The sequence below is a fragment of the Rhinolophus hipposideros genome (assembly GCF_964194185.1).
Source record: "Rhinolophus hipposideros genome assembly, chromosome: 1".
Classification (NCBI taxonomy): domain Eukaryota; kingdom Metazoa; phylum Chordata; class Mammalia; order Chiroptera; family Rhinolophidae; genus Rhinolophus; species Rhinolophus hipposideros.
The window spans coordinates 66,934,698-66,961,529 of NC_138047.1; the positions used below are offsets into that span (position 1 = coordinate 66,934,698).

The 26,832-nt window shown below is 33.4% G+C and overlaps 1 protein-coding gene across 5 annotated transcripts in view; it reads left to right on the forward strand.

Moving 5' to 3' along the window:
• CCSER1 (coiled-coil serine rich protein 1) overlaps positions 1-26,832 on the forward strand; it is a 1,122,213-nt gene that overhangs the window by 392,989 nt on the left and 702,392 nt on the right. For all 5 annotated transcript variants that reach the window (XM_081047475.1, XM_081047472.1, XM_081047474.1 and 2 more), the window contains one exon: positions 9,004-9,211. In XM_081047475.1, the coding sequence (XP_080903601.1) occupies positions 9,004-9,211 (208 nt within the window). The remainder of the gene's footprint in view (positions 1-9,003; positions 9,212-26,832) is intronic.

The following is a 26,832-nucleotide window of genomic DNA, read 5'->3' on the forward strand; positions in this document are numbered from 1 at the left end:
TGAGATAATTATTCCTCAGAGATCAGATTTTGTTTGACTTTAACTTGCTTTACTTGAATAGTTTAAAATTTCCCAAATAAAATGACTTCCATAGGGCAGTGATTGAAAAGGTGGGAAATATTTCCTGATCCCCACAGAGAAGAAACATTTCCTTGAAGACCCCCACCACACATGCTGTCATTTCGTGAAACCCTAGAAGAGCCAGCATTTGAAAAAACTAGGGAGTTTTTTGCTTTTGTTTTTGTGCTTATTTTTGTTATAAAGAGGGAGGAGGTGTCGATGAAGGGTGGACAGGCAACCAAGTTGTCTGCCATAACATATGTATTTTTTCCTCTCAGAAATTATATTAATTGATTCTATAATTTTTCTCTGATGAGAATAACCATCTATTTATTCATTATGTCCACTTTTTTTTCTTTAAGGACTTTGAACATATTTATAATAGCCACTTAAAATCCTTGTCTGCTAATTCCATGATATGGGTCACCTCATAGTGTCTATGAATTCTTTGTTTTATTTTTTTTTCTGTTGGTTTACATGTTTATTCATTTGAATATTTACCAGACATTGTGACTATCACATTTTTGAGTCTGTATTTTAGATTGTCTTTCTTTAGAGAAAGAAGAGTATTATTGTAGCAGGCAGTCAATTTACAAGTTGATCAGATTGATTTTTTTTGAAGCTTTTTTAAAATTTGGAACTTTTATGTCTCTCAACAGGGTGAGACTTCTTTGTCACTGGCAGACACTCTCCTATATCTGCATGGGCATAAAAATTGTAGCTTCTGTTTTTATAGACCGTATCCAGTTTAACACCCTGAAACCACCACGGTGGCAGCTCGTATAATTGTTGCGGTTTTAACTTTGTGCTTTTGGCACCTGGACATTTTTCTCTTTTTCTTCTGCACTTTAATATGTTTAAAAATAAATGTGATTATAATTTATCTAGTATTTCTCTGTATTTGGAACAAGAGATGGATTGTAGTTCAGCTCAGTCCAGTGTATTCCCAGAGGTCTCCTCCAATTAATTTCTTAATTATGTCTGTGAGAAGTGCTACAAAGGGAGCTTCAACTCAGTAAAGAAAATTGTGTGTATATTTGAAGGGCAGGGTACCAGAGGCAAAGGAGGTTTCCCTAAAGAAATGGTGTACTGTAAAGTGAGATCTAGAGGTGAGGTAAGCAAGTTTCTCTCATGCAGATAGAACAACATATGCAAAGTTCCTGAGGCAGGATAGAACTTGGAAGTATTTGGGGCTAGGGGCCTGAATGAAGGCCGATATAATTGGAATAATAATAATTATGAATGAGGTAAAAAAATAATAATTATAAATGAGGTACAGTGAGGCAGACAGTGGCTATATTATGGAGGACCTTCTTGGGTGTGTTAAGATATTTGGGTTTTATTTTACCTGTCTATCTTCTCTTTCCTTTAACCATCACTTCTGGTAGTATGAAATCCTTTCACATGTAAATTCACATGGAAATGTAAAGTGTTAACAAGTTCTTAGCACCACTGTACTACTTTAGAGGAATGGATGATGGTTCCATCCCTTCCAGAAATATAGCTAAATATCAAATTATAAAACAATTTGAGGTAAAAGTTTTGTTTCCTAAAATGACTCTTTCAGATAAACAACATATTATGGAAAAAAATATGAGAAAAATAGGTAGCTTATTCATAAACAAGAGCCTTTTTGTACTTAATTGTTTTAACAGTTTTTAGGTTTTTGGATGCCAGTTTATTAATACAGATTTATACCTTTATGCCCGTCTTAGAATTATTCAAGCTAAAATTTAATTGATCATAAATAATCTATCCCTTTTTGAAATGAGGTTTAAATATCAATAAGTTTTCCAAAGTAAGGTTTTTAGAAACTGTTATCTTCTGCAACTCTACTTAATGAAGCTTTGTAAAGCAACTGTATGCATATGCTTATTTATTAAGCTGGGCATATCAAAATTACCTTTACTTTCCATTCCTTGGAAATCTGGTTCAGGAACCATAGCCACATCATAAAGCGTAAATCTTTCAGATCCCTTATGACCATAGACATTTACTATAATGAAAGGTGTCAGTGCACTAAATAAGGAATAGCTCCTATGACAGGTAAGAGACTCGCTTCTTTGCAGCTAACATGATCATGTATTTTGGCCATTATATTAGAAGTGTTCAAGTGATTTGAAAAGTACATGTGGGTGAGAAGTAAATTTCTCACTATCAAAATGGTAGTGCTAGTTACAACTAAATGAGAAAAATATATGAAAATGCTATTTTATTTTCTCTCTCTTATAAGGAAAAATAATCACTGTATAGTTTATCTTTATATATATATATATATATATATATATATATATATATATATATATATATATTAATTCCCATTAAACTTTTCGTCATACTGAGAATACAGTTGCAGCAGAACTTCGAACTAGATCAGTACAAAATTCCTTTCCCACAAAGGATAGTGACAAAAGTACAGCACCAGTTTACCATAGTAGTTTAATTATACGTTTTAAGTACCTGTTGAAATGTGTCTCAAGTTGACACTTTCAAGAATACATTTACTGCAATATTTATGTGTTTTGCTTTTAATCATATGCACAACCTTCAGTATCTTGGTGCTTATGGACTTAGAAAAACCCATAAGTCTCAATTCGACTTTATATCTAAATGTTACTAAATTTTAAAATTATGAAGATTTGACCAGCATCACAGGCAACAAGGCAAGTGTAAATTTTACTGAACAATTCTACTGAAGATTCATGAAGTTGAATCAGAGAGGGTATACTATATATAAATGAGCTCAGTGGAGATTACATTGTCTTTATTTTTTGTATGTATGTTACAGTGGTTAATGAAACACTGTATCAGGCCTTAGCATCTTACCTTTTTTTTTTCTTGCCACCTTAAGGGACTATTTTTTTTAATATAGAGAATATTTCTCCAGTTTGCTGAAATTATAATAATTCAGAGATTTGGCAGAAAGAGAACCGTATCTCCTAAATGCATGAATTGTATTATCTGATGAGTCTTGCTACTGCAAGGACAAGAAGTAACTGAACCTAACTCTACCCTCCTGGCTAGTGGAAACTATGGCTCCACATTAGAAATTTTTCTTCTTTTCTTGTCAACTACAGTGATAGATTTTGGGGGGTGAGTTTGCCCAGAGATATGTAGGTAGTTTGGGCCCAATAAACATTTATTGTTAAAAAGATTGATATTCAAACTATTTAACAATTGTGAACCCCAGGCACTAATCAAACAGAAATATAGTGACCATACACAGAGAGCAGGATGGCTGTTCTGGCTTGTGCAGTTGAGTAGCAGTCCTGTTTAACAGTCCATTTTACTGCATCGACCAAATTAAAAATAGTTTTGATTACTGTAGTCTGGGAGCCGACTCTTTCTTGTAGAAGTAAAATGTCCCGAGATAAATAAATTTGTTTTTAATATGAAAGAATATAAATTGTTATTTTTCGATATTGACTACTAAGAAATTAATAACCTGGTGAGCCTCTTGAGGACAGTAACCCAATTCTATTAATCTCTGAGACTTCAATGGCTGTCGCTGTGCTGGACACGATGTAGATTATTTCCCTAACTGAAAATATGCCATCATTCTGTTTTGTTGGAATTAAGAATAGATCCAAATTTTCGAAGTATACAAGAAATGGATCATTTTATCTTCTGAATGCATTTTTGTATGTAGCCCATTCTTAACTGTTTGAAAATGGCAGAGATCCTTAGATTTGTAAATGTTAAATGAAAATTCTCAGAGACTCAATAAATTCCTGAAATTAGTCATACAACTTTACACTAGTATGGTTTCTGAAAGCTTTGCCATTCTTCACTGATATTTAGATTCATGAGTGGACAAGTTGGTTCAAAGTAGCAGCAGTCTAACTGAAAAGAATTACAAAATGTTAGCTTACTTATATTATTGTGAAAGTGGTGGCGAACTATGTGTGGCAGTCCCATAATACATAAAAGTACACCTTGCAGAAAAACTTCTGTTTACAAATGAGAGTTGTATGCATAGATATTATAGAACATATACATATACATATACATATATATATATACATATATATTTCCCTTATTACTCTATTTGTTTCTTCAACTTCTATATACAATTATTTACTGATTCAGCTTAATGTGCACCAGACACCAGACTAGTTAAAACTTAAACCTCATAAATCTTTCAATATTCTATTTATAACTAAAATAATACTACACATGCTGTGCTTTATAATTTTTATGTTCTAGTTTCATCGTTTTGGTCTTAGAGAAAATAAAATAGAAGACACTGAAATAAAACAGAAATCTTTAAGAATTATTTTATAAGCAACAACAGTCAGACAAGAAAAATAAAAGATATCCAATTGGAAAGAAAGAAGTAAAACTGTCATTATTTACATATGATACTACATATACAGAGAGAACTGTAAGGAGTCTACCAAAAAAGCTGTTAGAACTAATAAATGAATTGAGTAAAGTAGCAGGATACAAAATTAATATTCTGAAATCAGTTGCATTTTTATATACTAATAACAACTTTTGAAAAGATAAATTAAGAAAACAATTCCATTTACAATTGCATAATAATAAATAAATAAAATACCTAGGAATAAATTCAGCCAAGGGGGTAAAAGACCTGTACTTGGGAAATTATAAGACATTGAAGAAGATACAAATAAATGAAAGCATATACCGAGCTCATGGATAGGAAGAATTAACATCATGAAAATGTCTATACTACAAAAAAGCAATCTATAGAATCAATGTAATCACTATCAAAAAATGCCAGTGACATTTTTCACAGACCTGTAACAAATAATCCTAAAATGTATATGGAGACACAAAAGACCCAGAATAGCTAAAGCAATCTTCAGCAAGAAGAACAAAGTTGGAGATATCATGCTACCGCCTAGCAAACTACACCACAAGGCTGTAGTAATCAAAAAAGCATAGTACTGGCTTAAAAACAGACACATAGATCAATGGAACAAAATGCAGAGCCCAGAAATAAACCCATGCAAATCCGATCAATTATTCTATGACAAAGGAGGCAAGAAAATACAGTGGGCTAAAGACAGTCTCTTCAATGAATGGTGTTGGGAAAACTGTACAGATAGAAGCAAAAATATTAAACTAGACCACTTCCTTAAACAATATACAAGAATAAACTCCAAATGGATTAAAGACATAAATATAAGACTTGAAACCATAAAACTCCTAGAAGAAAACATTGGCAGTAAACTCTCTGACATTGCTCTTAGTAATTTTTTTTTTTTTAAATATGTCTCCTTTGAGTGTTTCGCCAAGGGAAGCAAAAGAAAGAAAAATGTTGTACTACATCAAGCTAAAAAATTTTGCACAACAAAGGAAACCATCAGCAAAATGAAAAGACAAACTACTGAATGGGAGAAGATATTTACCCCCAATATACCCAATGAGGGGTTAATATCCAAAATATATAAATAACTCATGCAACTCAACACCAAAAAGATAAACAATCCAATTAAAACAATGGACAGGCGACATGAATAGACATTTTTCTAAGGAGGACATACACATGGCCAATAGATGAAAAGATGCTCAACGTCACAAATCATCAGATAAATGCAAATGAAAACCTCAATGAGATATCACCTCACACCTGTCAGAATGGTCAATAAATCAACAACAAAGTGTTGGCAAGGATATGGAGAAAAGGGAACCCTAATGCACTGCTGGTGGGATTGCAAATTGGTGCAACCACTATGGAACACAGTGTAGAGATTCCTTAAAAAATTAAAAATAGAATTACCATATGACCCAGTAATCTCATTTTTGGGTGTTATCTGAAGAAATCCAAAACACTGATTTGAAAAGACATATGCAGCCCCATGCTTTTTGCAGCATTATTTACAATAACCACAATATGGAAGCAACCTAAGTGTCATTGAAAGATGATTGGATAAAGAAGAGGTAGTACATATATACAATGGAGTATTACTTAGACATAAAAAAGAACAAAATTTTACCATTTGCAACAGCATGGATGGATGTAGAGGGTATTGTGCTGAGTGGAGTAAGTCAGATAAAGAAAGACAAATACCATATGATTTCACTTAATTGTGGAATCTAAAACAACACAAACAAACTAAACAGAAACAAACTCATAGATACAGAGAACAAACTGATGATTGCCATGTGGGAGGGAGGTTGGAGGGCTGGATGAAAAAGATGAAGTAAGTAAGAAGTACAAATTGACAGTTACAAAATAGTCACAGGGATTTAAAGTAGAGCTTAGAGAATATAGTAAATAATATTGTAATTACTGTATATGGTGTCAAATGGCACTAGACCTATCAGAGTGATCACTTCATAAGTTGTAATAATGTCTAACCACTGTGCTGTATACCTGAAACTAATATAATATTGAGTGTCAACTACAACTGAAAAATTTTAAACCAATACAAAGAAGAAAATAGAATGATTGTATAGTTCACTACAAGTTGGATATAATTAAAATCAATCAGTCATATCATATAAAATATATTTTAAAAGTGAAAATACATAAATGATTCTTACTTGCTTAGAATCATTTATGATTTTCATGTGAAAATCATTTTTCACATGAAATACAGAATCATGTAGTGATTTATAGCTCGACTGTACTGTCTGCATTCAAATGTAAGCTCTGTCCCCGGTTTGCTTTGTGGTCGTCAGCATGTCACTTAACCTCTTTGAGACTTAAATCCATAAATTGTGAAATGGAGATTATAACAGTATCTACCTCAAAGAGTTGTTGCATTAAGTATTTTAACATGTAAAGTCCTTATAGCACTATATATATATATATATATATATATATGAAAGTGTATGTGTGTATATATATATATATATACATACATATATATAAATTTATATATATATAGAAATATTATATATAATACTTTATCTAAGATAGTGCTACACACACACACACACACACACACACACACACTATGTGGTTAGTAGAAAAAGAAAAATCTTACCTTGTAAAAGTGCTTGGGTTCGTCCATCCCAGGTCTACTTCTCATTATCTTTTTAACTCTGAGAAAAGTTACTTATGTAGGCCTATTTCCTCACATGTAAAGTGAAGATACTCATTACATCAACCTCTTGAACATGTTCAAGTTTTGAATGAATTAACACACATGAAATTGTTAGGTTAGCACAGTACTTGGCGCATATCAGCTCTCAAAAAAATTTAGGTATGACTTATTTTTGTTATTTCATTATAGATATAAAATGGGAATAGGAAATATTATCATATAACTAAAAAGAACAATTATGATCAATGAATATACCTGTGAGGACAAGTAAACATTTTAGTGTGATCCAAAATGTGTTTTCTTTACTAATTATCCAATACTTTTAAATTAAATTATGCTATTCGTAAGTAATCAACTTTGAATAAAATCAACTGAAGATATATTTTCATATTTGCATCTTTGTCTGACTCGGCAGGTTCCTAGGCAAGTTTTGTTGTTTTTTTTCTCTATTTAGGTAGCTAAGTGACCTTGTTATGTAATTCAGGAAGTGATACACGTAAACACTATTGAAAGTGAGCCCAAGTCATAACTGTTTTTTTCCCCATAAATATTCTTATCTGTGTTATAATATTAATTGACATTATTGTATAGGACCCTTAATTTTAAGGAATGGAAACAAATTTGGACAAACTCATTTAGAAAAACTATTTTTAGTCTCCTCTTTTCATACAATTTTTAGATTTGCCTCATGTACAGGTTTGGAAAACTATCAATCTTAATATCTTTCATTTTACATATATTTTCAATATAAGCCATGTTAAATTATTTTCAAAATGAATTCTTTTCAAATAATTGTTAATTATCAAATAGAACAAAATAATAATGCATGCATGTTTTGCCACACATTACTTTGCTAAAAATTTAATGAGTGTTTGATAAGCATGCTAATTACATATGGAGTTATACATCTTTTATGTATATCACTATTTTCACATAAAAGCCTATGCGTACTAGATTTTCTGAATCCCTCAAATGATCATTGATTACTTTAGTAATTTAAAATCGTAATTACCAAAACTATTTTATCCTAATTTTTGGTTTCTTAATCTTTTATTTACATTTAATTTTTAAGCATATTTTCAGAAAACCATCATAGGAAATTTCTTTTTTAGTGATTTCTGTTGACTTTCAACATTTTTAAAAGAGTTAAATAAGTATACAAGTAAACACACTGTTATCATGTATAAATGAAATTGTAGTTGGGGGAAAATCATTTTCTATAACAGTGGTTGTCATTAAATATTACCACTGTTGACTAACAATAAGACAGCCAGTTATTTTACCAGCAGACGAATGGACTTACTCAGGAAAACAGATAGTCGCAATTTGGGACAAGCATGTGTAACAAAGACTATAAGGAAGTCCAGCAAACAAAAGACAGGAACATTACTTTTTAGAGAAAAAGGAGGAACTCGGGAGCTGGTGCTTCAAATGAAAGTCCATTGGAGTAAAGTGAGAGTTCAGGGTACTGATGGCTTCCAATTGGCTGAATTGTGAGGTTATAATTAGCGGAGCTTATTGCTGGGCAAGGAGAAATCTTCCTTCTTCCTGCTGAAGTAGTAGAGTCATTTCTTGTTGGGATGCAAGGTACCTCTCTTCCTGCTGGGGTCCATAATTGACACTTCTTCCTGTTGTGCTGTGTAATTGACCTAAAGTGGTAGTGCCTGAGTGCTCCTTTTCCTGGTCTACCTGACTTCATTTTAAATGAGGTTTTCTTTATTCAGTTTTACACCACTAAGGATATAATTGACCCATTTCATAATTTTGACAAAAATTCTCAGAATTCTCAAAGACTAATATGAGGAAATGTGAGGGTCACAGAAAATATTCTGTAGTTCACTACTGACAGTGCTCTGACAACTTGAAAATACTGCTCTGAATAAACTATATTGTAATTTTTGTTCATTATTTTTCTTACTAGGAATCTTTCCCTGAAATTAACAAAAGACATTGATCAGGAAGCCAGGTGTTCCCATATCAACAGAATGCCCAGCAGTTCATCTGCAGATTGGCCTCTGCAAGGTGTGGAAGAAAATGCAGGCATGGATTCTCTGCCATTCAGATTGATGTTACAGGACTGCACAGCCGTTAAGACACTGTTATTAAAGATGAAGAGAGTTCTGCAAGAGGTAATGGTTTACTCTAAGATTATTCTTTCAGTTCTGGTAGATGGTGAAGTCTGTAGACCTGGTCAGTCCCTGCTTCTGTCACTGATTAACTGCATGACACTTGGCAAGGGCCAGGTATCCTCTTGGAGTATAGCTTTTCTCATATGTTAAATGAAGGATTTGGAGTTTGGGTTTATTAGGTATTCTTCAGCTGTAAAATTCTAATATTGTGAAGGAAATGAAAAAGAATAATTGATACCAAGCCTAGGAAAAATCAGGTAAAGGCATCAGCTGTTATGTTTACATGTCATTATAAAGCTATTGAGAGACATATTAACTTCACTTTAAAGATACTGAGACTTTATCTATATGATATAATAAAAGTAGTTTAGTCATTTTTGTCCCAATAAAAATCAATCAGGTAAAATTTAATCTGAATGTTTGATTTTTCCTATTCAATACAATTGCCCTCCCACAGCCTATAGTCATTTAGATGATGAGCTAGTCAGGAAAATACATCATTGATTATTTCACCTTTATGCTCAGAATTCAGCTATTCTTTAGATTCTAGTATGTTATGGTTTTATTTTGGTAATTATAACAGTTACTTTCTTTGGAGGAGTTCTTTGAAAAGTGTACACATTACAATTTAGGAAAAGTCTGAGATTTTTGACTCCAAATTCAGTGGCTTTTTATTATGTCTCATTGTCATGATTTGATTTCTCTTTATTGATAGGAGATATAAATAAATAGCGTGAGAAGAGAAAAATATAACTTTTAATAATGAATAGTATTATGATTAACATTAAAATGATGATCACTGATGTTTGCTTTTCTAACACTTTAATAATAATAATAATAATAATAATAATAATAATAATAATGCTAGCAGCTACCACCAAAGGCCATAATGAAATCAGGAAGACAAGAGAATAGTTAAGAGGAAGGATGGCCATAGATTATTGAGGGCATCCAAATAGTGTTTTTGTCAGTTGTTAAAGCAAAAACTGGAAGAGATATCTGCATCTCATACCAAATTACATTGCCTTTGTGTCTAGAGCCTATGAGGTTTGACAATTAAGTTCACAAACTTGTTGCACTGATCTTGGTAAACTTTTTTGATATCAGAGGGATTATTCATTATGAATTTGTATCAACTCAACACACAGTTAATCATGTTTACTATTTGGAAGTGCTGAAAAGGCTGCGTGAGAAAGTTAGATGACCTGAACTTTTCACCAACAAATCATGGCTCTTGTATCACAACAATGCACCTGCTCACACAGCATTGTCTGTGAGGGAGTTTATAGCTAGTCAACAAATAACTTTATTGGAACACCCTCCCTACTGACCTGATGTGGCCCCCAATGACTTCTTTGTGTACCTGAAGATAAAGGAAATATTGAAAGGAAGACATTTTGATGACATTCAGCACATCAAGGGTAATACGCCAACAGCTCTGATGGCCATTCCAGAAAAAGAGTTCCAAAATCTCTTTCAATGGTGGACCAGGCACTGGCATTGGTGCATATCTTCCCAAGGGGAATGCTTTGGAGTTCACTGTAGTGATATTCACTAATGAGGTATGTAGTACTTTTTCTAGGATGTGTTCACAAACTTAATATGCAATGGTGTGTAGGGGTAGTGTGTTTATACTAGGTCAATGTTAGAATTTCAGGAATTTTGTGAGCTAACAGTTAAAGAACAGGCCTAAAAAATTGAGTTACATACGTTTATAATAAAACATTATATTTTTAAAAGCATAATCTTTACTCAAAACTCATTATTTTCTATTTATTTTACTATATTTTACTATTAACTGTACTCATGAGCTCATTTATATCTATTGGATCTATATGTAGAAATCCTACACAATAGTTTCTGGGCATATTTCCCAACTAGAGATTCATTTATGTCATTTTGGTAACTTGAAATCAGCGACATGGGAGTATTATACCACAGAAATTGGCAAACACGATAAATTATGGCTTTCAATTTTGGGTGAGTGTTTGGTAATCAACACACAAGTATCTGTGTGACTATATTGTTTCTACATTGACAGCATAAGCATTTTCCTGCACTTGCAGGATCTCCCTGACCTTTGGCTTAACATGCAGTCGGAACCTCTTTGAACAAGGCAAACTTAATAACAGCTGTTATATTAAAAGATATTAATCTCAAAGTCGGTAACATGCAACTATTCAGCTTTCTGCCTCCCTCTTTGGTCTGGATTTTAATAAAAAAAAATCAATGCAAATAAAGGGAAGTAGAACTGACAGGAAGAGTCAAGAGGCTTTCTTAGGGTACTTAATTTTTTAATTTAAAGATATTCAGTGATATTCACTATAGAGTCACATTCAGAATATATTGAGATTGTTTTTATACTTCCATCTGTTTCTTTATTAAAAGACGTTTGAAGAAACTGAAGATAATCAATTTTTAAAGATGATGTACAATGAGCAATAATTACGTCTGTTTGTTAAGTCTGTTCAGAGAGCAGGGGGTCTTATTCTTTACGGTCAACAAGAAAAGAAATATTAGTATATGGTTAACATAGACAACTGTCCTAGAAATAAGATGTTCATAATAGATGCCTTTAAAGAAAATGATTTTTTGTAATGTTTTCTAAAGCAGGCATTTTCAAATGGCAGTTCACATCTCTTTACTATATTTGAGTTTAATACCAACTATTCATTTTAAATTAACAACACCTTTTTAATGTAGCACAACAGTGTTTATCTTATTTTAAAACTTATTTGTATGATGTATAGGAGTCTCACTTTTCTACACAGCTTATTTTTGACTGCAGAATATCCCAATTATTTGATTTTTAAAATAAAACAGTAATTAACAAGTTTAATATATCATAGTAGAACAAGCTTTTATTTGACATTTTTTTTATAGTGCTCAGTTGATATATTAGATTTTAATTTTGAGCTGGGTCAAGTGTGGATAATCTAAATGGAATCTCACACTATTAATTTTGTCCCTCTTCTTTGAAAATCAGTTGTTCTTATTCAAATGCACAAGTATATTTCCAACAACCCCAATCATCAACTCCTTTATTAAAACAAAACAAAACAAAACAAAAACAAAAAACAAGACAAGGAACTAACTTCAGGCCCTTAGAAATTGTATTGCTTTATTGTTTAATAAAAATGATAAAGAAGTACCTATAGCAAAAGAGAACTATGTAAATCATTCTACCCCGTTTGTTAATATTTTTTCACATAATTCCATTATCTGTAAAATAAGAAGATATTTAATATGTAGAGATAGTTTCTGTTATGATGTTTTATTTTAGTTTGCTCTGCTCTCTTTTTGTCACTCTTAGTATAAAATTTGTTTGTACTGTGTGGTACTTACCATGAAGGCTACTGGGAAGAGATTTCAGGTGTGATGAGTAGTGTAGTTTTTGGTGAGATAAGAGCTTATAAGAATATTTATCCAAGTTTGCCCATAATCCTCCCTCCCCCAGTGCCCATGCCTTTTTCATTTCTGAAAAAGGAAGATTACATGAAGATGGGGGAAAGCAAGGTACAGGATAGTTAACAATAATCTTTTCTCCCTTGAGGGTGGTTATGCCTTCAAGGGGTCTGAAATGAGGATCACTTCTGCCATTTCAAATGTGTGTTAACCTAGATGCACAGAAATGATAGACAAACCTTGCTTAAAAATATTTTAGTAAAGACGTTATGTGCCTGGTGCGTGACTACCCCCCATCACCTGCCCATTCAGGAATTTATTATCAGATCACCTTGTGAGTTTACTTTCTGTTAGATTTATTATACAGTCCCTTTTTCATTCACACAATATAGTTGATATAATTATTTGCCTTTACCATTGATTAAAGTGCTCTTATCTATTTTTCTTTTTTCTTTTCTCAATAACCTAATTAGAGATGATTTTATTATTATCTCTAAAAAATAATAATGGAGCATTTTCAGGGATCATTTTCAATGTGAGCTTTTTTTTATTTGTTATTTTTACATATAATTCCAAACATATGAAAGAATTTGGAGTGTTTGGAACTTTACCATCCATCATTGTTTGGTGGAAATTACTTAAAAGACTTTTTTTAAGCACACTTCAGTGAAATGATTCCAAAAGTCATGATAATGATTTTATAACTGACATTTTCCTATCAGCACACTTCAAAAGCAAGTGAAAAGCCTATATAGATTAGGAACTCCATCAAAGAATAATTACAGAAGGGGAAAGCAGCAGTGGAGAGTCATAAAGTAAGGAAATTCACCAAGAACAAGCAAATTACCTTTGTAAAAGTAGATAGAAATCTAATAATTAGAATACTTTTTAAAATTAACTTTTGAAAATAAGAACATTAAAAGTTTCTGCTACCTGCTTTATGTTTTTTGTTTGTTTTTGCTTGCACAAATATAAGTTTAAAATACAAACTGGAAAAAAATGTACCATGAAAACTGCAAAAGCAAGAAAACTAAAGTGGCTATGCTTATCAGATAGCTATGAAGATAAGACATACTGCCAGAACCAGAGTTTCATGTCATAGCGATATAAGGGTCAGATTATCAGGAGGACAAAACAATCATACATGCAGATGGCCTGCCTATGTTATAGAATCTGTAAACATATGATGCAAAATCTGACAGACTGAATAAAATAAATTCACAATCGTAGTTAAAGATTTTCACTCTCTTCTCTCAATAATTGATAAAACTACTAAACAAAACCAGAAAAGTTTAAAAAATCGGGAACTACATTATCAACTTCCTTAACCTTTATCAACTGGACAAAATAATTCTCCAGATAGTCCACCAAAAGAGCAATTTATTCAGGTAAAGAAAAAGAAAGGAGACCACCACAGCAGGGTGTGAATGCACACTTCCAGGTGAAGGTCCAACAAGCTGCCCACATGCAAAAAGAAGAGAGGAGCCTTCCCAAGATGGCCTTTCTATATGTATATGAATCACTCCGCCTTGAAGTTACCACAAAGTTTAATAGAAAGTCAAGATTAGAGAGTTAACAAGGACCCCTTTTCTCCACCCATAAGTCTCCCAGCTCTATGGTTAAATCCTAAGATGCCAGCTCAGTTTTATCACCTGACATGTATAGAATTCTATAGTTAACAACAGAATTTTACCTTCATTTCAAATTCATGTGGAAGGAATATTACTGAGATAGTATATGCTGTGTCATAAAATAATCTCAATAAATTTTAAAGGTAGACATCTGCGGAATACATTTTTTTGAGAACAAAGGAATTAAATTAGGAATCAACAATGATAAAATAACTAGAAAAAACATTACATATTTGGAAATTAAGCAACAAACTTCTACATATTCCATGGGTCAGTTTAGAAACCTCTATGGAAATTTTAAAATGTGTTAAATGAAAGGGTTAAAATAATAGTACAATAAATCAATATTCATAGGCTATAGCTGAACCTATGCTTTGGGGGAGATCCATAGCTTTGAAAGTTCAAACTTGAACGAAGTACTATGATTAATTTTTAAAAAGACTGTAGGAGACAAAGATTACAGAAAAAAGAAGAAACTCAAATTATTAATATCAGCAGTGAATCAAGGGAGGAATAATCGTTACAAATCCTAAAGACATTAAAAAGATAATAAGGAGATATCATAAACAACAATATGGAAATAAATATGACAATACTGATAAATAGCAAAGCTTAAATACCTTGAAAACTACAACTTTTCAGAGTGACAAGAAAAAATTAAAAATCTGAATTCAATTTTTATTAAAGAAATAGATTTCACTATTAAATTAAAAAAAAAAAGCATCTCTATAAAGAAAAATCTAAACCCAGGAAGTTTCACTGATAAATTTTATCAAATATATAAGAAATACCAAGACTATTATTATTCAAGAGACGGAAGAACAAGTTATGCTTCTCAGCTTATTCAGTGTGGACAGCATAAGCCTGTTACAAAAATCTGGCAAAATCTTTCAAGCAAAACGACATTATAGAAAAAAAATTCTTATAAATATATAGATGCAAAAGCCTTTTAAAATTAAATAAATTGCAGCAATATATAAATATTGTGGAAGTATAAGTTTTGTTTAACATTCAAAACCCAATCAACGCAGTTCATCATATCAATAAACTAAAAGAAAAAAAATGTATATGATCATGGTGATAGTTGAAGAAAACACATTTGATTAAAAAATAATATCAGTTTATGGTTAAAAAAAGAAAAACTAAACATACTAGTAATAGAAGGAGACTTTTATTTCTACAGCTAATGTTTATATGTAATGGCACAACACTTCTCCCTAATATTATTAGCAAGGCAAGGATGTCCACTCTCATCACTTTTAATGAAAGTTGGCTGGAGGTCCTAGCTAGAAATAAGGCAAGAAAAAACATAAAGATTGAAAAACAAAACCAAAAAATACCCCATAAATATTGGAAAAAAAGGTAAAACTACCTCTATCAGCTGGTGACGTACTTATTTATATAGATACCCCTAAGGAATCCACAAAAATGTTAATAACAGACCTAGTAGGAATAATAAATGGAATTTAGCAAGTATGAGGGATAAAAGGATACAAAGTTATAATAAAACTATGTATTACCCCATATCACATTTTCTAGTGGCGCAAAACACCACACATTTGTTATCTCGTGGTTTCTGTGGTCAGGAATTTGAGAGCACCTTATATGTGGTTCCAGCCTCTCATGAGGTTGTACTCAAGATATCAGTCATGGCTGCAGTCATATGAAAGGCTGAACTGGACTTGATAATTCACTTCACAGGTCATTCATATTTTGTGGCAGGAGGATTCTGTTCTTTACAGCTGGTGGACAGAGCCTGTTAACTACCACGCGGGCTTCTTCATTGGACAACATGGCAGCTAGTATCTTCCATAGCATGCGATCCGAGAGAGAGAGAGAGAGAGAGAGAGAGAGAGAGAGAGAGAGAGAGAGAGAGAGAGAGAGAGAGAGAGAGAGAGAGAGAGAGAGAGAGAGAGAGAGAGAGAGAGACAAAATGCATGATGTCCTTTATGACCAATCTCAGAAGTAGTATATCATCACTTTTGTGAAAGTTGTCACCACAACAACCTGAATTCAGTGTGGGAATACATTATAAGAAGATCTGGCTACCAGGCAGTGGGGAACTTTGTAGCACTTCCTGCGGGCTGGCTCCACCCTCTGGCCCCCAGTGATACATCCCTGACAGTGCAAAGCACACTTAACCCTCCTAGGGCCGCTCGAAGTACCGTTGCATCACAGCATCAGCTAGGACAGAATTCCCTCACATAAAGCATGTGCAGGCTTAAATCCAGTGCCTCACGTCGTTCTCCATTTGAAGACTGGTGAACTGATGCATAGGTTAGCGTTTTTTGCTTAGGACCTAAAACCTCAGAATAATTCTCCATGGCTTTTAGTTCCTCCCTCTGGACTTTTGTTCTGCCCTCCTACTGCTAGTCATTCTTTCTTTTCTTATAAATTAGCACGTTTGCTGCTGAATAGTCATTGCATCCTTGTTTGTGCGTTTAGACATTGGGATGCAAAGAACTGGTTTCAATTTGTACTATCTCTTTATCCGTAAGTCCAAACTGTCAAGTGTCTTTTTAAATGTCTCTTGTAAACCTTATTAGGGATTCACTTCATTAGACAAAGCCACACCCATAAATGTCTTCACAGTAAGCCCTTCTTTAATTTGAAATAGCTGATGGAGAACCCTTTAAACTTTTACAATTTTAGTTGTTTGGCTAAGTGGATTTGTGAGCCATACCCTAAAACCTTCAACTAAAGGTGCTGAACTAGGTACTTACTTTGCAACATTACTTTTCATCTTTCAGGATAGCTCTACATATACTAAATATATTTCTAAGGTCATAAAAAAATGTTTACTTCTAGATTGGTATAGTTGTTGCATAGATTTACATTTTAATAAATCTCATCAAATCACACAGTATGATAACATATAGACTGTCATCACATAACTGATAACATCACTGTCAATAATGTCCTTTTATAGAATTTCTGTTTCTTCCCTTGGGAGACTGGTACATGAACTATGACCATTTATCATGCAGGGCACTACTGTGAATTCTTACAATTTTTTTCCTCATTTTTAGAATAACATAAGTTTAAAAAAATTAACAGTGTAACAATGTTCATACACAGCAATGGATCCCATTATATACTCCCTGAAGAGACATGTGGTCTTAGATTCATTGAGAATGGATAGGTTTCTGAGTAAGAATATTCTGCCTACATGAGGCCTGGTTTTTTGTGAGGCAATAAAATTTGATCTGGAAAACAGATATGAAGGGAAGGAACATGTAATTCCATGACTCTTTTGCTATGTAAGCAACCTTAACTTTGAACAGTCTTCTGGGAGATATTAAAAATGTGAGAGAGCAGTTCTTTCTTAAAGCCCAGCCCCACTCCATTCACAAACAGAGTTCCACTGGAGGAAGTATATCAGGTAGGTAAAAATCACAGGCATTTGGAATCATCAATATCTGGGTGTGATTCTTACTTCTGCCACTTAATAGCTCCTACAAACTGATTAAAGTTTCCGCATCTCTATTTCATCATAGGCGATATTACTATCTCATAGGGTTATTTGGACAATTAAACAATAAAAGATATGTAACAGGGTATCACAGTGGGGTGAGCACCCATGAGTTACTGCAGTGATCTTGTTTGTGTGATTATTACGATTGTGTTTAACTAGGTGGAAAACATTTCAAATGTCTTAAATACTTGGAAATATAACAGTAAATGTTATTTAATAGGGCAAAGTATAGTATTTCGTGAATAACAATTCAATATCAGTAATTGTTAATAAATGCTATTCTAGCTGTAATTAAAAGTAAGAATACCATTGCCATTTATGCTTTTCGGGGCTTTAAATTGTGGCAGCACATTTGACCTGACATTTCTTGGCAAGAGCTCCATTACACGACAATTGAATTTCCTGTTGACAGTCAATATTTAAGAAAGGTTTTCCCAAATGAGAAATCATGGTGACTATGGTGGTAGCAGTTGAGAGAGAGAAGAGGGAAAAGATGTGTGACTGTTTTTTGGAAGTAATGCCAACAGTATTTGCTGGTGAATTGTCCTTAGGTCATGACTGGGAGAGAGAGAGAGAGAGAGAGAGAGAGAGAGAGAGAGAGAGAGAGAGAGAGAGAGAGAGAGAGAGAGAGAGAGAGAGAGAGAGAGAGAAGGATAACTGAGAGACTGAGAGTTGTAGTTTGAGTAATGGGCTATTGTTATTGCCATTTTCTGAGACTTGGAAATCTAGGTAAGGAGTAACCTGTATGAGGCTGGAAGGAAACAAGAGTTCTGTTTTGGCTAGATTAGGGTTGAGATGCTTATATACACCTGCAGGTAGAAATTTGAATCAATGTTTGTGCAAACTCAGAAAGAACAGGGTTTAGTATTCATGATTATATAAATTCTGTTTAAAGCTATGGAAGAGAGAACTTACATCTAAAACCAGGGTGGGATGGTCCAATGTTTAATGGTCAGAAAATCAAGAAAAACAGTATCCAATAATATGAGAAGAACACTAAGACTGTAGTGTCCAAAAGCCAAGAGAAAAACTTGCTCCAAGAAAGCCAGCTTAAGGAGTGGAGCTAAAAAGTAAGTATGATAAGAAAAGATAAGCAATCACCCATTGATTAATTCTAAAAGCATATTTAGGCTTTATGAATTTTAATATGTAAAACAAGCTAGTCAAAGTGTTAATTTATAAACCAAATAGTAATCATTTCCAGCTGGTTCTCTGTTGTCATATTATTGATTCATTTCTTTACAAGACATTGGTCTGTGCATTTTAAGGATATAGAAATGAATATTACATGCCCTGAAAGAATTTTTAACATATCTTTTAAAGAAAAACGCGTTTTAGTTTTGGAAGGAGACTACAGATTTTATTAGGTTAATTAAGAATGATAAACAAAAGATCATTTTACATAAGCATACCCTCCACATCGAGGTATTCTTTTTCTTTAAAAAAGTATGACTTATATTACTTAAGGTTACTATTTATACTGCAAAAACATTTTAGCATAGTGATCACAATATAGTAGTCTGTACTAGAACAGACCACTCAAATTTGAATTTCAGCTCTCACTATCTGCAAGCAACTTCTGACAAGGTGCTTAATCTCTCTATGAAAATCTGGTCCCTTCCAAGGTGGAATTACTAGGTAAATACATGTTCAAAAATACTGGATAATATCAGAGTTTTTCCAACATGTGCACTAAATTACTATCCCAGCAGCATATCATGTATTCATGTAATAGAATACCTTGTGTTCATGTATCATCTTTTCCCACAGAGAATATTTTGTTTTCCTCTGTATCTCTCTGCCTATGAAAACTACAGAAATACTTTGGCTACTTTGCTGTCAAGCTATCTTCTGATGTTTATTTGAGGTAGAAATAAAAGTGGAGTAGGATCACCGTGAGAAAATATACGCCTATCTATAAGCCAGATGACTTTTTCCTGGTATGTGTACTTACATTTCTGCTAGTCATGTGTATTATATCATTTTTTATTTAAAAAAAAAAAAAAAAAACTGCAACCCTCAGTGCTAACAATAAATGCCATCCTTCTTGCACCTAAATGTTGTGGTTATTTGTGTTATAATCACATTCAATAATTAATCAAATAACCACTAATATGGTTTTGCTATGCATGTCTAACTTTCAATTTTATTTATGAATCCGGTGTTAATGTCTCAGTTGTAATACAACTCACATACTATTATGTAATTCGAGGGGCTAAATCTGGCTTCAAGAATGTCAGGCTGCAACATAGCAGATAGACAGCAGATGGCACCCTGCAAATCTCCAGAGGACACTGAGAGTGTTCAGCCCTTCCAGAGGGGGAGGGAGGTAGAGAGAAGAGAACCACTTGAGCAAATGGTACTGTGGAAAGCATGCAATTGTGTTTTTCTGAGACACATTTTTATCAGAACAGCATTTTGCTTTTGTTTAAAAATCAGAATCGAAGAAACATTTAACTACAGGGAAAATGCCTGTTTTTAATCACCGTTTATATAAAAGATGTTTTCACAAATTTAAAATACATAATGCAATTGCTTAGGAGTGATATAAACTTTAAAATATTCATATGTTTACAGGTAAGGAAAAGTGTTTTAGCATCTAGTGACTCATTTAGATGGAGGGCAGTTGTTCCCTAATTGTTTCATTTTAGTCTTGATGAGAATGAAAACTTGAGAAAGCCATTGACTTTATTTTAGCATAAATTTACTAATAAAAATACAGATGTTTACTATTTCAAATATTATAGTTTTACATAGATTATTTTCTGTTATTATTTTTTAAAGTGAAAGTGGACTGAGAGAGGATTTATTATTAATAAAAACAATGACTCAAATTGTACTTATAGTAAACACCTGAAAACCAGTAGATCTACAGTTGACCCTTGGACAACGTGAGAGTTAATGGTGCCAACCCCCATGCAGCCTAAAATCCACATATAACCTTTTGACTCCCTCCAAAATTAACTATAGTCATCCCTCAGTATCTCCAGGGAATTGGTTCCAGGATCCCAGTGGATACCAAAATCTGTGGGTGTTCAAGTCCCTTAAATAAAATGGCACAGAACAATACATACAATTTGCACTCTGCATCCACAGACTCCCAACAGCGAATGGAGAATATTGTTTTCCATCTGTAGTTGGTTGAATCTGGGTATGTGAAACCTGGAAATACCGTATATTTACTGAGAAAAATCTGCATGTAAGTGGACCCATGTGGCTCAAACCCATGTCGTGCAAGGGCCAATTGTATTTTTCATGTTCTTTTTAATTAAATGGACTTCTGAGCAGAATAAGAACAGATGAGAAGTGCAAAAACAATAATGAGTTACAAGGAAAGATTTAGTTCAGTTACCTCAAAAATATACGGATATTGTTTTGTTATCCAAGGTCTCCATTAGGAATCAGCAAACGTTTTCTGAAAAGTTGTGCTCATATGGTCTGTACTGCAACAATTCAACCAAGTTACTCGTATAATAAGAAAACAGCTTTATGCCATAAACAGATGAGCGTAGCTGGACTCCCATAAAACTTTATGTACAAAAACAGGCAGCAGGCCAGATACGGGTTTTGTCCTAGGCCTGTCATCCCATACTACTTCAGAGAGAGGTGATTCAAGTATTATGAGAAGACACCGTGTAATTAAGAGTATTAGTTTTGGGAGCCATAGTATAAAGTCTAAATCCTATCTCTTTACATATTATCTGAATGACCCTAAGCGAGTTAAACTAGGAGATAATAATATTAACATATCACATAGATTTGCTGAGAACATTAAATATGTTAATATGCTTAAAATGCATGAAACCATGTTGGACGCATGGCAAATGATCAATATGTATTAGTTATTATCACAAAGTCTGACGACCACTTAGTGAAATAAATATGGATTTACCATTAGGTAAAAACTTGAATTTGAATCTTAGGTCTATAACAGATCAGCGGTATTATCCTATTCAAGTTTATTCAAGTCCTTTGATAAATATTATAATCCCTCACATATAATAAGAGGATAAAAATTCTTATACATTATTTCATGAAAATTACATTTAAATTGTGTGTGGCGATGGAAATATCCAAATAAATGTTAGTTTCCTTCTGTCCCCTAAAGTTTGCTGAAATAAAAGTCTTTTAAAATAATTTTCCTGAAAGCAATTATATGTTATATTATGATTTTCTTACCTTCTTTTTGCAGCCAACATACATACAATTTTAATCCATCTACATCTTCCCCCAAACAATTTTGCTTTCCCTCAAGGTGGCACTTTGTTTAAAATATTATCTTAATAATGTAATCTAAGATGAAATGTAACTATTATTCACTGTTATTTTAATTATATAAATGTATAATATATATTTACATATGTGATATATATAACATTATACATATATAATATATATAGCATATATGTATATGTATATGTATATGTATATATATATAACATATATGTATATGTATATGTATATATATATGGCTTTGCAAATAGCTCACAGTTAGCATATTGCTTGTTTCATTTAACTCAAATATCTACCATAATTTGGACACATGGTTATAGATAAGATGTGGTCTAATTCAGTATCTGCTAAAAGTCTTCTCTTCCAAAATCACTCTATTGCTTTTGAAACCTAAAGCTGTTTGAAACCTAAGGCTGATTTTCTAATATCTTAAGGCTTCTTCATTTACTATACATTCCCACCCACCCCCCAAAAAATGTATTTAGTGACTTTAGGAATTTTTTTGTCTAGGGGTATGTCAAATTTAACTCTCACTAGAGAGATAATTACAACCTATGAATATTTTAGAATTGTTTCTTCTGGACATTTTACTAAGTTGAGATCCAAGAATATTCACCTTACTGGCAAATTGTTTAATACCTACCAAAGCTATATATTTTTTTTTCCCTCAAAAACCTTCAGAAAAGGAAACGATTTATTTTTTTGGTGGAGGTTCATCATGAATGAGTGCAAAAAAGCACTTAATATTACTATGCATACATATAACTATGTGGACTGCAGGCCAAGAAACTGCTGGCATTGATTTTGGAAAAAAAAAAAATCCAACTGATAACATCTTCATCTCTGTGCATATAGCAAATATAGGAGATAGTCACACAATGTAGTAATTCAAGTGTGTATTTGAGAATATTGATTAGAGATTGAATTAGATACTAGGATATCAGGTGTGTGTGTGTATGTGCACTCCTGTACGTGTATATGCAGGTGCACAAATACCTATGTATCTTGGGGGTTGTTGAGTGAATGTCTTTCATGTATTGGGATTAGGAGGTAGGGTTAGAAAGGCTCTTAAAAATAGGTCCAAAAGCAAACACTAAATGTCAGGTTAGATTTGGCCCTATTAAAGATTCCTACAACCCTTCAAAACTAACAGGATGCTCCTAAAACACACTCTAAGGTTTATGTCTGCATTCACAATATTTATTTCTGAGTGATTTCTTGATATCTTTATTGTCTTACTTGATTCTTCACTAGATTTACTTAGCTTTCTTTTCCCATCTGCTTTTTGGCTCTGACTTTCACCTTTGCTCCTGTGCACTGATCTTTCTCCTTTTTAGCAGTAAAGCAAGGAATAGATTACCTTTTAATGGTCCAAGTCTCCCTGTCTTTTGTATTAGCCCTAGGACATTTCATATCTATTTACTACCTTAAGAGAATTGTTGGTTTGTTTGGCCAAACAGAGCAGCAGTAACCTAGACTCTACCTTAAACATCATATATTATCTCCTCACACAGGACTTATAATTTCCTAATACTGTCCACCTTCTCCCTGACCCCACCACACACACATCATTTTCATTTTAAATCACAGCCCAAGGGAAGTACTTTTTTCTATGATATTTCCATCAGCGCTTCAGACATCCATGATCTCTCTACTCATCATGTTAACCCTCCTCAAACTGAATACCTGTTCATGGGATAATACACAAACATTTAGCTTTAAATAAGAGAACTTGTTATAATGAAAGTTATTTTCCTTAACACCACCTTTCCTGTAGCTGTGTGTGGTAGTTTAACAGCTATTTTCTTGATTATAAACTTCTGTGAGGCTTTTACTGACTTTTTTTCTGTATAATTACTGAGAGAGATAGGAACAGGAGTGGTGACTCTATTATTGTTTGTGTTTAGGAGTGGTAACTCGGTTAATTCTGTGCCTTTTTGTTTTTCTGAAATAGAATCATGCCGCCATGCTGATTTTTAAAAGGCCTTATAGCTATTTATCAATTTAGCAACTGCTACTATTTCAGATTATTTAGAAATGTTCTTTATATTCCACCTTGAAAATTAAAACATAAAACATTGAAACACAAACAAACATAGCTTTGTACCCACCAAAGTATGTTGTGTATTTGTAAGGTAAGGAATATGAAGGAAATGGAGTGAATATTCAGTAATTATAAACGATTGTGAAAATTGTGATTCATTTTTGACCATATAAAAACAGTATTGATATTCCAAATTGTATATAAAATATTCCCTTAAAAGTAATATTAATTGTAGGGCGGGACATAGAAAAATAACAAGGAAAATCCAGATATAGTTTATTTTACACTTGGTTAGGACAAGTTCAAATGGATTCACGTCATTTGTCCTAAGAGTTTAGGAAGTGAAATAAAAGAAGTCCAAGATAGTAATAAATCTGGTTGAAAAAGGAAACATAACGATCACTAAGTAATAGCCATTGTTATTTGGCTTGTGATAGGTCTAATTTTTGGTAAAATGAAATGACGATGTGTACATTCAGAATTTAATGGAGAAAGGTAGACACAGTAAAACACTTTTAAAATAAGATATTTTATATGATATTTTAATTATGCCTATATTTTTAAGAGGGCTTCTTTCTTTGTTTTTAATTGACAAACTGCTTGAGCTTTCTGTTTATTTTTTAAGTTCAATATTAGGTTTTTATGAGGCATTTTATTTTATTGGCCCTTTGCTATAGCTTATGTTATTAAATGTATGCATAGACTATCAGTCTTTTGTTTATTTTTTCTATAAATATTCATTGAATAATAGTCACTGAGGTACAAACAGAATGAAAAGAGGAAAGGGGGAAGAATAGAAGGAAAGAGGGAAGACAAGACATGTCCTCAAGAAAGACATATACAAGTTTCTCACATTCAGATAATGAAGTCACACTTAAAACCTCAAGTCTCCATGGGTGTAGGACATAGTACAATAAATAGATCCCCCAAATTCATCCACTGAAGTCCTAACACCTAACATGACTATAATTGGATATAGGACGTTTACAGGAGTAATTAAAGTTATAAGGATGGGGACCTAATCCAATATGACTGGTGTCCTTATACTAAGAGAGAGACGCTAGGTATGCACACACAAGGACAAAGCCATGTGCAAGTCAAGAAAAGAGGTTTCAGGAGAAGCCAAACTTCCCGACACCTTATTGTTAGACTTCTGGTCTCCAGAATTATGAGAAAATAAAGTTCTGTTATTTAAACCACCCAGTCTGTGGTATTATGTTATGGCAACTCTAGAAAACTACTATACCAGCTAACATCCCAAATAGAAGGAACCCAGCCTAAAGCGGATTTTACGCAGGGAACCACAGCGCTGTCTGTTGTATTGGTACACAAAGAAAGCGACATGGTCTGACAATATTAATCAGAAAGCAGAAGCTAGCTGCTTGTTCTTACACATTCACCCGTGCAAATGGCAAGAAGGCCTGGCAGTTATGTACTGGGAAGAAGAAAGCGGCAATACTCCCTGAGTGGTTTCACTGTTAAAAGGACCAAAGGTTAAGTAATTTTATGCTAATGTTTTGTACAGAAGCACGTTGTAAAAGTAACAGTCCTGTTGAGAAATTAATCTGGTTTCATATGCAGGATTTACTGGAGTAAAGATTGTTGGAGGGAATGAAGATCACCTTATACTGACCCAGGTTTGAGTTAATAAGAGTGTGGAATGGAGCAGTGTCATTAGTTATCTAGGGAAAGAGAGGGAACTGTAAGTCGTATCAAAATTAGAAAGCAGAGATTAATGACTGGTTTCCTGTAGGGACTGAGGAGGTAACACATCAAAGGAGAAAGTTCAATTTTCTAGTTCTGGAGACAAAATCATGAGCTTGATTTGATTTATGTTGGATTTGAGTTAGTGACGTAGGAATATTTTCCTGTGAGTCCCCCAAATGATGCAGATGATGTTGGATCTGCTAGCAGTTTCTGAGTGTGGGCTGGGTTCGTGTCTCGTGAAGCCGAAGAATGGAAACACGGACCAGGGAGAGGCAAAAAGTTTTAAAAAGAGGATAGTTTATTAGAGGCAGGAGAGAGGTTGCAGCTCCCGAGCTGGAGGGGGTCCCAAATGGGGGATCCCCCATGACTTAAGCAAAAGCTCTTACTTTTCTACCTTCCCTTGCCTGCTTGGGGAAGGGGAGCTGTTTGAAGAAGGGAACTTGTTTGAAGAAGGGAACTGGGGCATTCTAATGAAATTCGTCTACCAGGTTTGTTCTGCTTGCCCATCCTAAAGGAATTAGCAAAGTAACCCACTCTTTATCTATAAGATCTGCTCTATTTGTCAGGCCAAAAGGAATTTTATGGTTAACCTCAAGGCCTTGTTACATTATGTCCGGAGCAAAGGAGTGATGTCAAATCCTGAAGTTTTATAATATGACTGTCCTTTCTTTATTCCACCAGGGACCTCCCTGTCTACCTAGGGACATGCTATCTTCCTGTATCAGTAGTAGTGGGTTATTCAGGTGATTCATTCATAGGACTTAAGAAGTTATCAGTACTGAAGAGGCTAGGATAAAAGGCCATACCTAAAGTTACACATTTGTGAATTTATTTATTTAGATATGCTTAAATGTTGATGTGATTCATTATTACTCTGTGATTTGTGAAGTGGGCAAGGTTAGGGAAGGTTAAGAGAAAAGAGTAGAAATAAGTGGGTCTGAAGTAAAGAAGCAGAGTTATAAAAACAATTAATTGACATTTGTATAGTGCTTACACTGTGCTGGCATTGTTGTAAGTCATTTACAAACATTATTCCATTTCATCTTCCTAACATCCCTATGATGATACTGTTCTTATATCATCCCTATGTCATAGGTAAGGAAATTCAGATTCAGAGTTGATAGGT